This window comes from Paramisgurnus dabryanus, chromosome 10 (assembly GCF_030506205.2).
Source record: "Paramisgurnus dabryanus chromosome 10, PD_genome_1.1, whole genome shotgun sequence".
NCBI lineage: Eukaryota > Metazoa > Chordata > Actinopteri > Cypriniformes > Cobitidae > Paramisgurnus > Paramisgurnus dabryanus.
The window spans coordinates 4,851,971-4,867,661 of record NC_133346.1 but is presented as its reverse complement, the minus strand read 5'-3'; the positions used below and the strand labels follow the sequence as shown (position 1 = coordinate 4,867,661).

The 15,691-nt window shown below is 38.4% G+C and overlaps 1 protein-coding gene across 3 annotated transcripts in view; it reads right to left on the bottom strand.

The window, feature by feature from the left end:
• cabp1b (calcium binding protein 1b) overlaps nt 1-15,691 on the bottom strand; it is a 31,671-nt gene that overhangs the window by 10,892 nt on the left and 5,088 nt on the right. The window contains exon 1 of one of the 3 annotated variants that reach the window (XM_065261644.2): nt 6,124-6,504. The exons of the other annotated variants lie outside the window; for them this stretch is intronic. Coding sequence (XP_065117716.1) covers nt 6,124-6,270 — 147 coding nt within the window. The 5' untranslated portion in view covers nt 6,271-6,504. Of the gene's footprint in view, nt 1-6,123; nt 6,505-15,691 lie in introns of those variants that run through there. 3 annotated transcript variants of the gene reach the window in all.

Below are 15,691 nucleotides of genomic sequence, written 5' to 3'. Positions count from 1 at the left end.
TGAAGTTGCCCGGTTTCCATTGAAATGAATGAGATCGGGTTGCCGATACTGCTTGTCGCTGTCTGTCTGAATGGGGCATTAGTGTTTTAATTTCAATCTTTTATAACTCCAACTTTATTAAGAAGCTCATAAAATATAAATCTCCATTTCACCCAAAATGTCACTTATACCTTTCTTGTTCTCACGCATCGATTTCAAAGTACTACTGTCAAGAGTTTTAAGTGTGACACGATGGACACTTAAAGGAGGGGGGGGGGGGGTAAAGCTATTAAATGCATTCTTTTGGCTTATTAACACTAGCTTTGTCCCAATTCGAAGGCTGGATCATTCGAAGGACGCGTGCTCCGAGGGTTCGAAGGCCGCTTTCTTTGTGAAGTCCAAGAAAAGAACTGAAATCAGACGGTCTAGCCTTCGGAGGAGTTGCTTCAACTGCTGTACGCACCCACCCATTTCTGACTTATTAAAATAAATATGGAACCAGAAAAATATGTATTTTATTTGACAAAATTTGACACGTTGAGGTACATTAAACTAACCAACAGTTTATTAAATTAATCAACATTAGTAATATGCCCAAAATACCAAGAATAATTAATACAAAACATAACTTATCAGTGGCGGCTCGTGACTGCTCACCTGAGGGGCGCAAATTCAAAATATGTGTTCGAAGTGTCATGTGTGTTGCTCGTGTTTTCAAAATATAGGTGTGTTCGACATCGGCTGTGGGTGGGTGTAACCGATCGACGAGATTAGCCGGGTGCAGGCGGGGAGGAGCTGAAAACGGAGACGTGAAGTCGGACGCGCTGTGGTTCCCGTAGTTTGCGGCATTTACGTCAAGCATGGCTGATCACGTGCGGTTGCTTGCTTAATAGCATTAAACATGATTTGTAAGATGTAAACTACATAAAAAGTGAATTATACTGTTTTGAATGTCTGTGTATGAGCATGAGTGGAACTGAAGAGGCTTACAGCATCTGTTTTTACAAGAATAAAGTTCAACATAAGCATATATTATTTAAATACCAATGTAGTGGGGTCTTAGTTTTTTATCCATTTTATTTTGATGAAGATGACACAATATAATATCGTGACTACATGAAAAGAGCTTTAACTGTTATAATAATACAGATTTGTGAGCATTTGTGGAACTGAGGGCGAGCAAATAAACTCGAAATACACGTGATTGTTGTTGATGTGCTGAATCCGACCAATCGTGAAACAGCTGTGTCGTCATAACAGCCCGTGCAGCTCCTCTTCGCGAACTGCGCTGGCTAACTCAGGCGGCTGATCTCGAACCGCTCTCGCGGTACTTAAAAACCATATGACACAGTCACGTGCCTGCAGCGCCAGCTTAAGTCGGACAAAATTACTAACCGGAATGCACTGCTTCAAGTCAGCCGCCGATCGGTCTGCGCAGCGCCGCATGAAGTCGAACACACCTATCGTGTTTGTTGCATCATGTGAACCATTCATCGCGTGTTTTGTCAAAATAAGTGCCTGCTGCACAAGCGTCCAAACCAAAACAACACAAAATAAATGCAAGACCTTAACAGTAAACTCTGATTACGTATGAGATTATGCGAGTATCTGGCAAACGCAAGCATCTCTTTTATCATAAACCCTTTTGCAGGCGCATCTGCACTTATTCTGACAAGACACGTGATGCACATAGGATCACTCGACACGCAGAACACATATTTTGAAATTATGAACCGGCTACATACAAGTTGTGACGAACTTCGCCCTCGGAAAAGGTCACTGTAACGGCCGCCACTGTAACTTATAACACTACAATACTGACTTTTTCTGCTAAATACACACTTTTATTTAACGAAGGTTTTAAATTTTTATTTAAAAGTATCCAGCCTTTATATTCAGTCATTAAAGACGCGCAATGAATCTCGGGATAGCCTAGGTTGTGAAGCATCCATTCGTTCTATCCTTCGTAGCCCGGAGAAAGAAGGCCGCATTCTGAGGTCGCATTTTAAGTAGCCTTCGAATTGGGACGGCCTTACTAGGGTTCAGTCGCGCTGCTGTGATGCACTCGATCTTAGAATGCAGCCTTCAGAGTTCGCAGCCTTCGAATTGGGACAGAGCTAGTGTTAGGTTTGGATTCCTCATGATAAACATAGGCAAAGTGTCAAAAAAGCAGTTGGACGTATGACGTAATATTTTTGTGACGAATGCACTTCGCCAGGGTTCGTACAGGTTTCGGAAAGTTTATTTGGAACCTGAAAGATTCATATGTAACAATCTTGCTTGTTTTGTGTGTGTTGCGTTTTTGTGACTTGCTCTGCCTGCAGTACGCCCCGAGGGGGTCGGGTTTATTCGGAAAGAATCTGTAAAGCTGGTCTGTCCCTTATAAATCTGATAAAACTAAAGACTCTTGGGATATATAAAGGATGTAATACTATTCTATAGGTACTCAAGATTAATATGAGATAAGCAGAAACAGCATGTGTTATGTGAGCTTCAACTATCCCCGTGAGGCCACGTGAGCTGAGGACCCACCAAGAAGTGAATAGAAGAAAAATACTGAAAAACCGGGCAGCTAGAAATATAGCAAGAAATATTTCTTGAGATTTAATTGTATTTGTTAAAAAAGGCATACGTGATGTATTTATACTGCACCCACGCATATTATACATACGTATACTGTTCTTCATTTATTTTAGTATGTTCTGTCTTAGTATGCGATTTGGGACACAGTGAATGAGTGTTCTTCATTATTTTCTCATTGTCCCTACACAAGATGAATGTTTATGAGAGATGAATGCAAATATTTGACAAGTTAGTAACTCAACCTACTACATTTTTCCGTGTTGAATATCACATTTCTCTCTGCAATACATCAGATTATGGAAGTAAAATGGGTTATAAACGCTGCAAAGATTTCATGTTGGCTTGTCTCGTATTATCAAAGCATCCGACCCTCATGGCTTGTTCTCCATTATATCTCCACTTTTCCCTATCTTCCGTTCATCCTATCCTGTCTTACCACATGCCAGCAAAGTAATCTGTATCCAGCTGGTATTAAAGATTGAGGACACGAGCAAATACTATCAATGGCTGTCTAATTTGGCTTTATGAGCTGGAGATCATTAAATGCAAAGTCTGATCTTCCATCGTGGTACAGTTGGCCAAACCAGTGCATTCTTAAACCTGCTCGTATGGTGCATGCATTTATTTATCTGAGTGCAAACACGTGCAGTGCATCTGCCCTCTATTTACACATGACCTTCACGCTCCATCTGTTGCCAGGGTTGCCAACTCGTATATTCTTCTTCCAAAGAAACCTGTGCCATTGTGCACACCAGCAGAGAAGCAGGTGCCCAGTGTCTGATATTTCTAATTATAACTCATCTTTATGCATTCACGTATGAAATGCACTTTATTTAAAAATAAAGGTGTCAAAATGGTTCTTTGGAGTGTTGCAATTTGAAAAACCATTTAGCTTTGTATAGTCTGCAAGATCTTTTACCACTACAAAAACTTTTTGTGCAGGTTCTGTTAATGTTAAGGGTTCATTATGGTACCATACACTCTTAAAGGTGCAGTGTGTAATTTTTACAACAATCTCTTGATATAAATGCAAAATAATTTACAAAACTATATTATCAGGGGTGTTTAAAGACCTTTAATAATGAACCCTTTTGTTTATATTACCTTAAAATGAGACATTTTTATCTACATACTGAGGGTCCCCTTACATGGAAGTCGCCATTTTGTGCGGCCATGTTTCTACAGAAGCCCTTAATGGACAAATTTTTTTACGAAGCTGTCTCCGAAAATGGCATGTTTGTCTGGTGGCGGCTACCGTAGCTTCTCTATGCATTTTAAAAGCAAGAGGTGAGCAGTTAACTGAGCCATTGGTTGCAATTCGCAACCTCATCATTAGATGCCACTAAAATTTACACACTGCACCTTTAAAGGGACACTCCACTTTTTTTGAAAATATGCTAATTTTCCAGCTCCCCTAGAGTTAAACATCTGATTTTTACCGTTTTGGAATCCATTCAGCCGATCTCCGGTTCTGGCGCTAGCACTTTTAGCATAGCTTAATAGCATATCCATTGAATCTGATTAGACCACTAGCATCGCACTTAAAATGAACCAAAGAGTTTCGATATTAGAAAATCGCAGCTTTTAATTTTCAGCCGGTCTAAGAACACGATGTAACTACAGAAGAATCACGTTTTAAATAGGAACAATATCAAAACTCTTTGGTTATTTTTTGCGCGATGCTAATGGTCTAATCAGATTCCAAAGGATTCCAAAACGGTAAGAATCAAATGTTTAACTCTAGGGGAGCTGGAAAATGAGCATTTTTTAAAAAAAAGTGGAGTGTCCCTTTAAAAAAAAGGTGTTTAACAATGCCATAGAAGAAACTTTTCTGTCTAAATGGTTCTTCCTTGCTAAAAACCAGCATGGCCCATCATGGGAATTATGCTGGTCTATGCTGGTGGTCACCAGCATACCAGCAATAAAACACAACACATGCTGGTCCTGCTGTTATGACCAGCATGGGATGCTGGTGCTAATGCTGGTTTGGTGCTGGTTTAGCTGGTGTCCACTAGCAAACCAGCACAAAAACACAACATATGCTGGTCTTGCTGGTTTGCTGGTTTTTTCAGCAGGGTTTAAAGCACCTTTAACATCTGAGGAACCTTTTCTGGAGCACAAAATGTTCTGTACGGTGGGAGAAAAGGTTCTTTAGATTATAAAAATGTATAAAGATATGGTTTATTAAAAAAAACCTTTGACTAAATGGTTCTTTGAGGAACCAAAAAAAGGCATCGCAGTGAAGAACCGTTTAAGCACCTCTTATTCTTATTTTTTAGAATGTACATCCCATGACTTATACACAACTTTGAGAAGTTTTGGGAGACCGCAATCTAAAGACGGACTTAATATACTATAATACTTAATAAACTTTTTTGCTGCGTAATGTGATTTTAAGGTGGTTCTAATGCTTGTAATGCAGCATGAGCTTGCATATCATTAAACATATAATGAATTTGCTAACAGGTCCAGCAATACTTTCAAGGTCGAAGATGGCACAGCAACCAATGCCCAAAATTCCAAGATACCTTCCCAAAGCATTGCGACTTTCTAGACTTGTGCTGGCAGGCTGCAGATCGGCTCCGCTGCGTTACGGCTCCGCACTCCGCCGTCCGCCAATTCCCACCAGTTCCGAATTTGTTGCAGAGCGACTGCGTGCTGAAGTGACAAGGACCCATGAGGTCTCGCAAATTTACGTGATGATCGCGCGATATCTAGTTCTGTCCCCGCCCATTATGACGTTAAATTATGACGTTTTGCTGGACCAGCCCAGATCATGACACGAGATCTCGCGAATTCAGGTATGATCACGCGATATAGTCATGGCTCCGCCCTGAGTAGCTGTCCGGCATCCATCAAAAATAGAAACTCTGCGTATTTGTTCCGGAGGGCTGCGGATGGCCAGAGCTGTGACGGATTCGGGCCGCAGTCAGTGGAAATACACACATTGACTTGAATGGAAACCGATTGACTCTGCCGCCGTTCCGCATCGGATCCGCAGCCGGTGGAAATCCAGCGTTAAAGGAATAGTTTACCCCAAAATGAAAATTCTGTGATCATTTCTCTCATGTGGTTACCAAACCGATTATGAGCCTCATTCACTTCTATAGTAAGAATAAAGAATACTATGGTAGTGAATGGGGCTCATGAATGGGTTTGGTTACAAACATTCCTCCAAATATCTTCCTTCGTGTTCATTAGAAAAAATACATTTATACAGATTTGTAACAACATGAGAGTGAGTCAATTATGACCAAATTTGAATTTTTGGGTGAACTATCCCTTTAAGTATTTAACATATCATTAAAGTTTCTTAGTTTAGGTGTTTTCTAACAAATATCACACTAATGTGATATTATATAAAATATAAAACACGATTGTCAGTCAGTCCCGTGTCTATTCCCTAAAATGATCATGATGATAGCCCTGTACAATAGTATGCTCAATATAATTCAAATGATTATGAATTTTAGTCAAACTCATCTCAGTCCAAGTCTGGGTCCACACATGCATGCACTAACAGGGTTATTAAGTTTACAGCTAGCAAAAAGCGCATCTTACCTTCTTAGAGAAATTCTTGAGTGGCGATTTAACACAGTTGCCCATCATAAAGTCCCTTGTGCTAAATTTGCGACTGTAAAAGTCAGAGCGGCCGCATGCACGTGTGTGTAGCGCTGCATGCGTGTGTGTGCATCCACATGTCTCCATGCATGGATTACAGCTGGTGAGATGAGGTCTGCAGGCTTATCTTCTAGGAAAGATGGATGGGTTTGGGGGAGAAAGTAGATGATCCAGGGGTGATGATGCAGGAAGTCAAGGTGACATGCGGGGAGGAGAGAAAGAAAAAGTGGAAAGAGGGATTCGAATAAAGAGGCATATGAAGGGCTGCTGTAAGAGAAAAGCCAAGATTGCTGGTTCACTTGCTTTCTCTCTCTCTCTCTCTGTCTCTCACCCTCCCTTTATTTCCCCCCATCCCTCCCAATTCACTCTCGTTTTACTCATTACCTCTCACTCTCTCTCTCTCTCTCTTTCTCTCTCAGCTGCTCAGTTTTCAAACCGTCCATCCAAACAAGGCAAAAACAGACAAAGAGGCTCGTGCAGACGAGCATATCACCTTCCCTCGAGCAAGATGCTAGAGACATTAATCCGCACACGCATGCCGGAGCGTTTGCGCACACAGTCGACTGCACACATACGGTTGTGGGGCTGTTGAGCTAAAAATATCACATGAACACACATGCTTGGTTTACAGTCATGTCGACTAGATACTGTATGATGGGCAGTGTTGAAATCAAGATGGCTAAAGCACTAAAGGTGCCTGTGCAAAGGTGAGATGGGGACACACCGGGTTTGGATTCCCTAGGGATGCCAAATCGCAACTCAATGTCCGGTCACTGCAGGATGTACGGGGAAAACAAGAAGGCCTTGCCAGAATTCACCTGCTGAGCTGACACTCGTCCACAATGTCTGTTTGATAAATCAACACCATTATTTTTACTTACATTTTTTACTGGAAAGAAAAATTACTTTTTATGGGATCTCTTTAATATCTTATATGTGACCCTGGACCATAAAACCAGTCATAGGACGCACTGGTATTTGTAGCAATAGCCAACAATACATTGTATGGGTCAAAATTAAAAATGTTTATGCCAAAAGTCATGCTCCATGAAGATATTTTGTAAATTGCCCATTGTAAATATATAAAAATTTATTTATCATTAGTAATATGTGTGTTGCTATTGACTTCATTTGTACAACTTTAAAGGCGATTTCTCAATATTCAGATTTTTTTCCACCCTCAGATTCCAGATTATAAAATCTGAAAAATATTGTGCTATCCTAACAAACCATACATCAATGCAAAGCTTATTTATTCAGCTTTCTGACAATGCATACACTGTAAAAAAAATCCGTAGAAATTGCAGCTGGGTTGCCGGTAATTTACCGTAGATTTAACTTTGTTATTTACTGGCAACATTTTGTTCAAAGTTAAATTAACATTTAACATTTACAAGTCTTTGTCTTTACAGAGTAAAACTAAAAAAAACAGCATCAAGCAAAACGCTCTGGGAAACAAAATCTGAAGCAAAAAACAGAAAAAGGTTGATGATGATTTCTGGTTCCCAGAATGCTTTGCATGAGGCTGTTATTGTATAGTTTTATTCTTCAAAGATAAAGACTTGTTAATATTTAAAATTTATTTAACTTTGAACAAACTCTTGCCAGTAAATAACATAAATGTAAATCTACGGTAAATTGCCGGCAACCCAGCTGCAATAACATTGTAATTTCTACGGAATGTTTTTACAGTTTACATATCAATTTAAAAAAATATTCTTATGGTTTGGTGGTCCAGGGTCACACATGTTTTTATTGTACACTAATAAGACTTCATGAAAAATTTCTGTCTGTGAAATCCAGGCTGAAGTCTCATAATCTAATTTTAAAATTTGAAGCATTAAAGTTTAAACTGCAAAGGTCATAGGTTATACCTTGAATTCAGTCATCTTGGATAAAAAAAGTCTGACAAATGTGTAAATGTTAAAGGTGTAAAAGAGCAACCTTCTGAGTCTGTCAATATCTATGTTATTGTTGCAAAGGGACGGAACGTTTTCAGTAAATTTACGGAAACTTTTCATGGGAAACATAATCTGGGGAATTTTGGAAATATTCCAAATTGGAAACTTAAAAAAGGAATGTATGGAAATGTACAGGAATTTACGGGAATTATTTGTCATAAGCACATATGCATGCATGCATACAAATTTGAAAGAATCCTTATTACACTCATCAAGCCGAGAAAAGTTTCCAGCCTTGAAATTCCTGGAATTTTGCAACCCTAGTTATCAAACATTTAACTTTCCTTTCATAATTCTCTGCTGATATTTTTGGGCTACTTATGCATGCTCTCTCTCTCTCTCTCTCTCTCTCTCTCTCTCTCTCTCTCTCTCTCTCTCTCTCTCTCTCTCTCTCTCTCTCTCTCTCTCTCTTTCTCTCCTCTCTCTGTTGGTGACAATGATTCACCCCAATGAAGTCGTCCTCTGCACCGGAGGCTCATTGTGAACTTCAGAACACATCAGAAATCAGAACGAGGCGCCGTCCTTTTTCATAATGTCTACAAGCACTAGTAGCACACATGCGCATATCACACGCTCACATGTGGCCGTGCATGCTCATACAGGCTGCATTGTAGCGGTGTGATGCAAACACATACCTTATAACCATTCATGCATGAATATGCACAAATCACCTGTGTAAGATTTTGGTTATCTTTCCATTACTGTCATGCCTACGGGACTGTTCTGGGTTAAATAAACAGCTAGGTGTCTGTGGTTCATCAGAACCCGATTATCTGGTCTAACAGTATCAGTATGTTTATGATATGTCATTGAGCATATTTTTCATTTAGCAGAGCTGCGCACGTTGAGGTGTTGATCTGAGTGATCGGAGAATCTTTAGGTTGTGACAGTTTCCATGTCATCTTGATAACTTACACTATTATTGTATTACTGAATTAAGGTCGTCTCCATCCTGTCAACAACAAGCTTTCTTCCAAGCTCCGCCCTCAGGACTTTCAGCCAACCTGAAGGCGTAATATTATTGACATTACGAGAAATGATACCAAGTATTATGCCAGATTCTTTATTTTTGTGGTTCATACAGTTCAGAGCCTAAGGCTGTTACAGACTATGATCTCAATGCATTCCTGTAGCTCAGTTGGTCATTGCAAGCGATGCAAAACTTTGGGTTTAATTCTCAGGAAACACACATACTAAGTTGGTTTGGATGCATGTGCAAGGTGCATAAATGTAAATGTAAAAATGTAAGAAGTTACAGATAAACAGTTGCTTACCACATGACCTCATTAGATTGCATGGGAGTGGATTCAGTTCATTTTTAATTATGGGCTACATGAATGTGAGTAAATCTAATGACTGATCTTTTTTTGGGTTTACTATTTATTCCACTTCTAAAGCACATGAAATGCATTTTCTTATCCACTTGATAGACGATTATAAGTGACTTACAGTGTGTTTAAGGCATGCATTATATCAGCATGTATATACTGTATTTTCTGGAAATGCATTTCACACAAATGGATAATTCTTACACCAGGGTTAATATAAACTTCGTATTTTTAATGAAGATGTCAGGTCTGAGATAATCCTGTTGGACACGGCCAGAGGCGACCGGTTAAAGTAGAGCATGAACATGTAGAGATGTTCACATCCGTTTCTATTGCACTGCCACTATTTGAGCTTTCTACATCTTTTATAATGTTCCTATAGCGACGCCAAGGTCATGGGAAACGCATGAATTGATCAAACGTATAGGGCATTATAGGCACTGCAAATACCTTGGGATAAAAGTGTCTGCTAAATGTAAATGCACACACTGTTTGACAACTATAACGAAAATAAATGGGTTATGAACCCTGCTGAAATAATAAATGGAAACTATCACAGACATTTTAACTGGTTTCCATTAAAATACCAATAGGAACCATTAGCTTTTACCTTTTAAATTCCTTTTTGTAGTGTGTTTTGGGACATATTCCAGTAGAAATAAACATTTCCCTTAAAATATTAATTCGCCGCCTTGCATAAAAAATAAAGTAACTCTTCGGAAGTGTTGTTCTTTACCCCGTGTGCACCTTTCACTTCTCTCTGGTTTCACTTTGGCTTTCTCTCCGTTCGACCCTTCACACTCACCTGCTGTTCCTGAGCGTCAAGTGCTCGGCTCAGGTAGCAGCAGGCGTCTCCAATAGCACTGTGTTTTGTTGCTAAATACACACGGACACGTCTCGCTAAAGTCAATCAAAAATGACCCTGTTTACTTCCTTAAAGGTGCATTGTGTAACTTTTAGTACACTGTAAAAAACACTTATTTTTTTGTTGAATCAACTCGGTTTTACAAGTCATTTCAACTTACTTTTATTTAGCTTGACTAGAGATGAGTTGTTATAACTACAGGTGAGTTGTTATAACTTATAAAATTAAGTTAACTCATCTCTGTTGACATGATTTGTAAATCTGAGTTGATTTAACAAAAAATGTTAAGGCAGAAAAGTATTTTTTACAGTGTAGGATCTCTTGACAGAAATGCAATATAATATGCATACTATATTATCAGTGGTGTATAAAGACCTTACATAAAGAACTGTGCCGTTTTTTTGTCTAAATACAACGCAGGTCCCCTTACATAGTCGCCGTCATGTTTGTACAGTAGCCCTAAATGAACAAACAGACCGCATTTCATCTCTACATTGTGTTTGTCCTGTGGCGGCTATCGTATGCGTTTCAAAATTAAGGGGTGAGCTGTGGTTCTGGCTAGAGGGGAGACAGCTACGGCAAAATCTTGCAAGGTATTAAGTTAAGTTTGGGGAAAGGATTAGGATGAAAAACGCAGATAGAATACAGCTACGTCCTAAATCCTGAGTTTAGGATTAGGTTTAGGGGTAGGATTATGATGAAAAACAGTGCTTATTTGGCGAGATTAGGCTGTAGCTGTATCCCTTCTAGGCACAACCGTGAGCTGTGGCCTGAGCTGTTGGTTGCAATTTGTAATCTCACCGCTGGATGCTGCTAAAAAAAACACGCTGCTCTTTTAATGCCTGTTTTTAGTGTAAAAAAATTAGAAAAATGTCTTTGTAATCTTTTATTACAATCTACAAACTTGTCCCACCGTCTTTTGCCAGTGACATCACCAAGTCCTTTTATGCATCAGGCCCACCCCAGATGCCTTTTATTGATTGAGGTAAAACATGAAAATTTTAATATGAACTAAAATTTTCTTATTCATTCTAACCACGATTAACTAATTAACTAATAAGCAAGGAATAATTGACGACGGGCCATTAAAATATAAGAAAATGATGGTAATGCAGCACGACGCAAAGAGGAGGTTGTGCCTTTTTTAATTCAAAGGATCGGAGTCAATTATTCTGCTTATACCATGGTACCACAGACATTGCTCTGTTTAAGACATTTGACAAGTTAGGTGTATGGTTATCGAAAAATAATGCATACCCATGGAACATTTCTCAACCAATCAGAATACAGCATTCAAAAAGCCCGTGGTATAATGTAAAAGTTAATAAATATCTTCCTGTAATTTTATTCATTAGGCCTATATGACCCAGTATTTTTTTGTGATTTCTTGTTTTCAACATAATCATCCTACATAGAACATTCTGTGCTTATATAACCTTTAATATTGTCTGAGTAAGACCATGTCAATGAAGCGATCAATCACTGAGCGATAACATTTTCCCAGATGTGCCGAGAAAGGAATTTCAAGGTTCTGTCTTCCTCTACTTTCCACCGACTGCGAAAGGCTTCAAAATCCTGCATTTCCTCTCCCCAGCAATCCACGGGCGAATAAAAAACCCATTTGCTTCTATAAATAGCACGGGACTTTGAGAGGTATTGAATCAGAAAATGACGTTGAATTTACGATTACGACAGAGCTTGTATTGCTTATTCACATATCCTCACTTGCTCATCGCCTTTACTGGCCTCGTCTGCTTTCCGCTCTCCCTCACGTTCTCATTCTCCCCCCCTCAGACCCTTGCAAGGTCGGCCTGACCCAAGTGGGCTAGAGGAGGGGCAGAATGTTCCGGAAAAGCCAAAAGAATGAGCCATAAAAGCAAAGCTAAAATGGTACTGCATCACCTGCCTGAATGTTGCGTCTTTCTTACATAACACACCATGATCTGTTATACTTCATACCTCTTCCTATATATCCTCTGTTTCCAGAAGGATGCAAGGTTGGAGAGTCAACAAAGACTAACAGACCATCATTTTGAGGAATAACCCCAGTATATAAGCTTTAGCCCTACGCTACTGACCTCAGATTAGCTCGGGTTTACTCGAGACGTGCAGTAGGGCTGTGACGGTCATTATATAACCGTGAGACCGACAGTTATAGTTGAACACCGTCATTAGAACTGTATAACCGGCAAAACCGTGTTATTAAAATATTTTAAAAAAATATATCATAAAGAATGTTTAAATACTAATTAAAAACAATTGTTAACAGTCTGTGTTATACGCCCCACCATGTTCTCACGCAGTGAAAAATACAGAGCGGAGCAGACACTGACAACGCGCTGACATACAGGACAGACCAGGTTACTTTTCGGTTACTCTTGAGATTAAACATATTAAACAAAGTCTCACCTTTCAAATCATCTCTTCCTTCTAGTTAATTTTTAGCATCAAATAAACATGAATGACCATAAGAAGGAATGTTGTTTTAACCGCGGAAAGGCGTCAGTACACTCCGCTTTTCAAGTACAAATCCTCCCATGCTAATCTACTAACTCTCCTGAAAGCACATTCACTGCTTGTCTTGCTGTTAATTTTAAATAAACGTAGAGCAAGTAGCTAATCAGTGTCTTGTTTATTCAAACGGCGTTTACTTCGCAAGCGTGAGCCCTGAACACTGCGTACTGTATGTGGAGAGCGTTTGTCGCGCGAGGCCCATTGTCGGCTGCGTTTGCAGCGCATACTGTGCAGTTTAATAACAGTATAAAAATCTGAAGTTCATATTACTTTACTTTAAATGCATTTATGAGCAAAACCTCTTCAAGACGCTTTTTAATCCACATTCTGGTCCATGTAATGACAGATATAGACACAATTAAATCTGTTTCTCTGAAGATTATCAAAATAGATGAGAGAGGATTCATTTATGCTGAGCAGAGAGTGACAGCGCAGTCTTCTGTCAACAGTGTTTTTTTTTTAAATATTTCATTGCTTTCTGTTAAATTGCATAAAGTCATTACTGTTTAAAACACCTGGCATCACATTCATGATTTTATGGTAAAATTACACTTTCGCGTCAATCCACAAGCATTTAAACGAGCAAAACGCCCCCCACAGACGGTTATGTTATGAACCGTCACATTTGACTCACGTCACAACCGTCATCACCAATTCTGAAACCGGCACACCCCTAACGTGCAGCCCCTGCTGGCAGATGAAGGGCATCTATCTAAAATCTCCTCATCACACTCTTCTTCCTCTCATTCACTGTCAAACAAAAATGGTCAAAAAAGGTGTTAATGGCGCAGTACCTTTTAAAAGCTCCTAATATTAACTATTTAACTTAGTACAGATATGTATACATTTCGTACCAGTATGTACCTCTGAGGTACTAATATGAACTCTTTACATGTAGGTGCAACGGTGCTTCACTGTAATTCACTGTGAAAATGTTAATGCAACAGTGGTTATTTTGATATACGCAGCACATTTAATGGCATAATTCATTGTTGTTAAAGATAAACCAGGTCAAGTTATGTCAGGGATGGGATATTAATCTCTTCAGCCTCGAGAGATGGTGTAAGACTGGGAGCAGATGGAAGGACTTCTGCGACACACAGCGGCTAAAAGCAATGTCACAAGGAAATCGACAGAAAAAGATGCAGACACAAAATAGCTTTGAATGATGCAAAGCTTAATAATAAAATGTCAGAAAATTAAGTGAACGAATTCTGAGAACTAATGGACCACATAACCAGTCATAAGTCGCATGTGTATATTTAATAGCCAATAATACATTGTATGGGTCAAAATTATACATTTTAAGATCATGTTAATAAAGATATTTTATACATTTCCTAGCGTAAATATATATAAAAAAATGTATTAATCATTAGTTAAATGTGTTGCTAAGGACTTCATTTTGACAACTTTAAAGGTGATTTTCTCAATAGACGGTTTCATCGGACGCACGTGCGGTGACGCAATTACGCGTCTGGTCCGAACTTTACTTCCGGTGTCTGTTAAGTTGCTAAAACTGAACTCTTAAACAAATACCTCGTCATAAATAACAAATGTTTTGGTTTCCTAGGTAATCTATGTGTTGTTTATTTTGCTTTTTATATAAATAAACTACTTCTAAATTACTTTGTTATTTATTCTTATAGCGGAGTTTACCGGAAGTTATGTGTTGACCACAAAAGCCGCTTGTTTGTGTTGTTACTGCTGAAACTGTCTATATTTAGATTTTTTTAGATAGCCAAATATTAAGTCCTTTCCAAAAAAAACATACATCAAAATGCTTATTTATTCAGTTTTCAGATTATGTCTAAACCTAAATTTTAAAAAAAATTACTCTTATGACTGGTTTTGTGGTCCAGGGTCACAACTGGAGTACAATGCAAAAATCCAATCTTTAAAGAATTTCCATGTTAAAGGGTATAATTAAATATTTTTATAATATAACAAAATCCAATCTTTAAAGAATTTCCATGTTAAAGGGTATAATTAAATATTTTTATAATATAACAATATCTTAGTATTTTGCATTCATTTAAAAAAAAACAGCATGATAATATATTACAGAAATGTACCAAAATCTATTATACAATAAAAATGTATATAATGTAAATTAAAAAAGGTTTTAAGTTTATATTTGTTATTGCAAAATTAAAAGTAAGCAATGTAAGCCTATTTTAGAGCTGAGTATTATTAAATCTTGCAAACCGTTTCTACACTCCTAGACATAAGCTGTCACTGGGGTTGTACTCTTTCAAAAAGTACAACTTTGTTCCTAAAAACTTCATATTAGTACGTAAAAAAGGTGCATATATTAGTGCCAAAGGTATACATGTATCTGTACCTAAATGGTACATATTAGGAGATTTTAAAGGGTACAGCGACCCCAGTGACAGCTTTTGTCCCTTTGTTTCTGAAAAATGTATTTAGCATCAAAAGGGTTCTGCTATTGTCACAACCCAAAAACTCAAATAGCTTTTAAGATCCATTGTGTAGTGCAGGACTACCAGCTTGATCTCAGGAGAATTCGTATTTTACAAAGTTAATCATGCAAAAAAGTACAATTCTCATAAAAAAACATCAACGAAACCCAACTTCTATCCCCACACCTAATCCCAACCTCACATTGGTCAAGGCAAATCGTACAAAAACTTATGAATGTGGTTGTATGAATCAATACGAATTAGCCAACTCGTAAAATATGTACAAATTTTTGTGAGATAGCATTGCGACTACAGAGATAAAGTCCAATGCACTGAACCAATTCAGCATGAAATAAGTAGTTTGCGTAGATTGAACTCAATGTAATTACATTTTACGCATTGGGATTACAGCAGGCA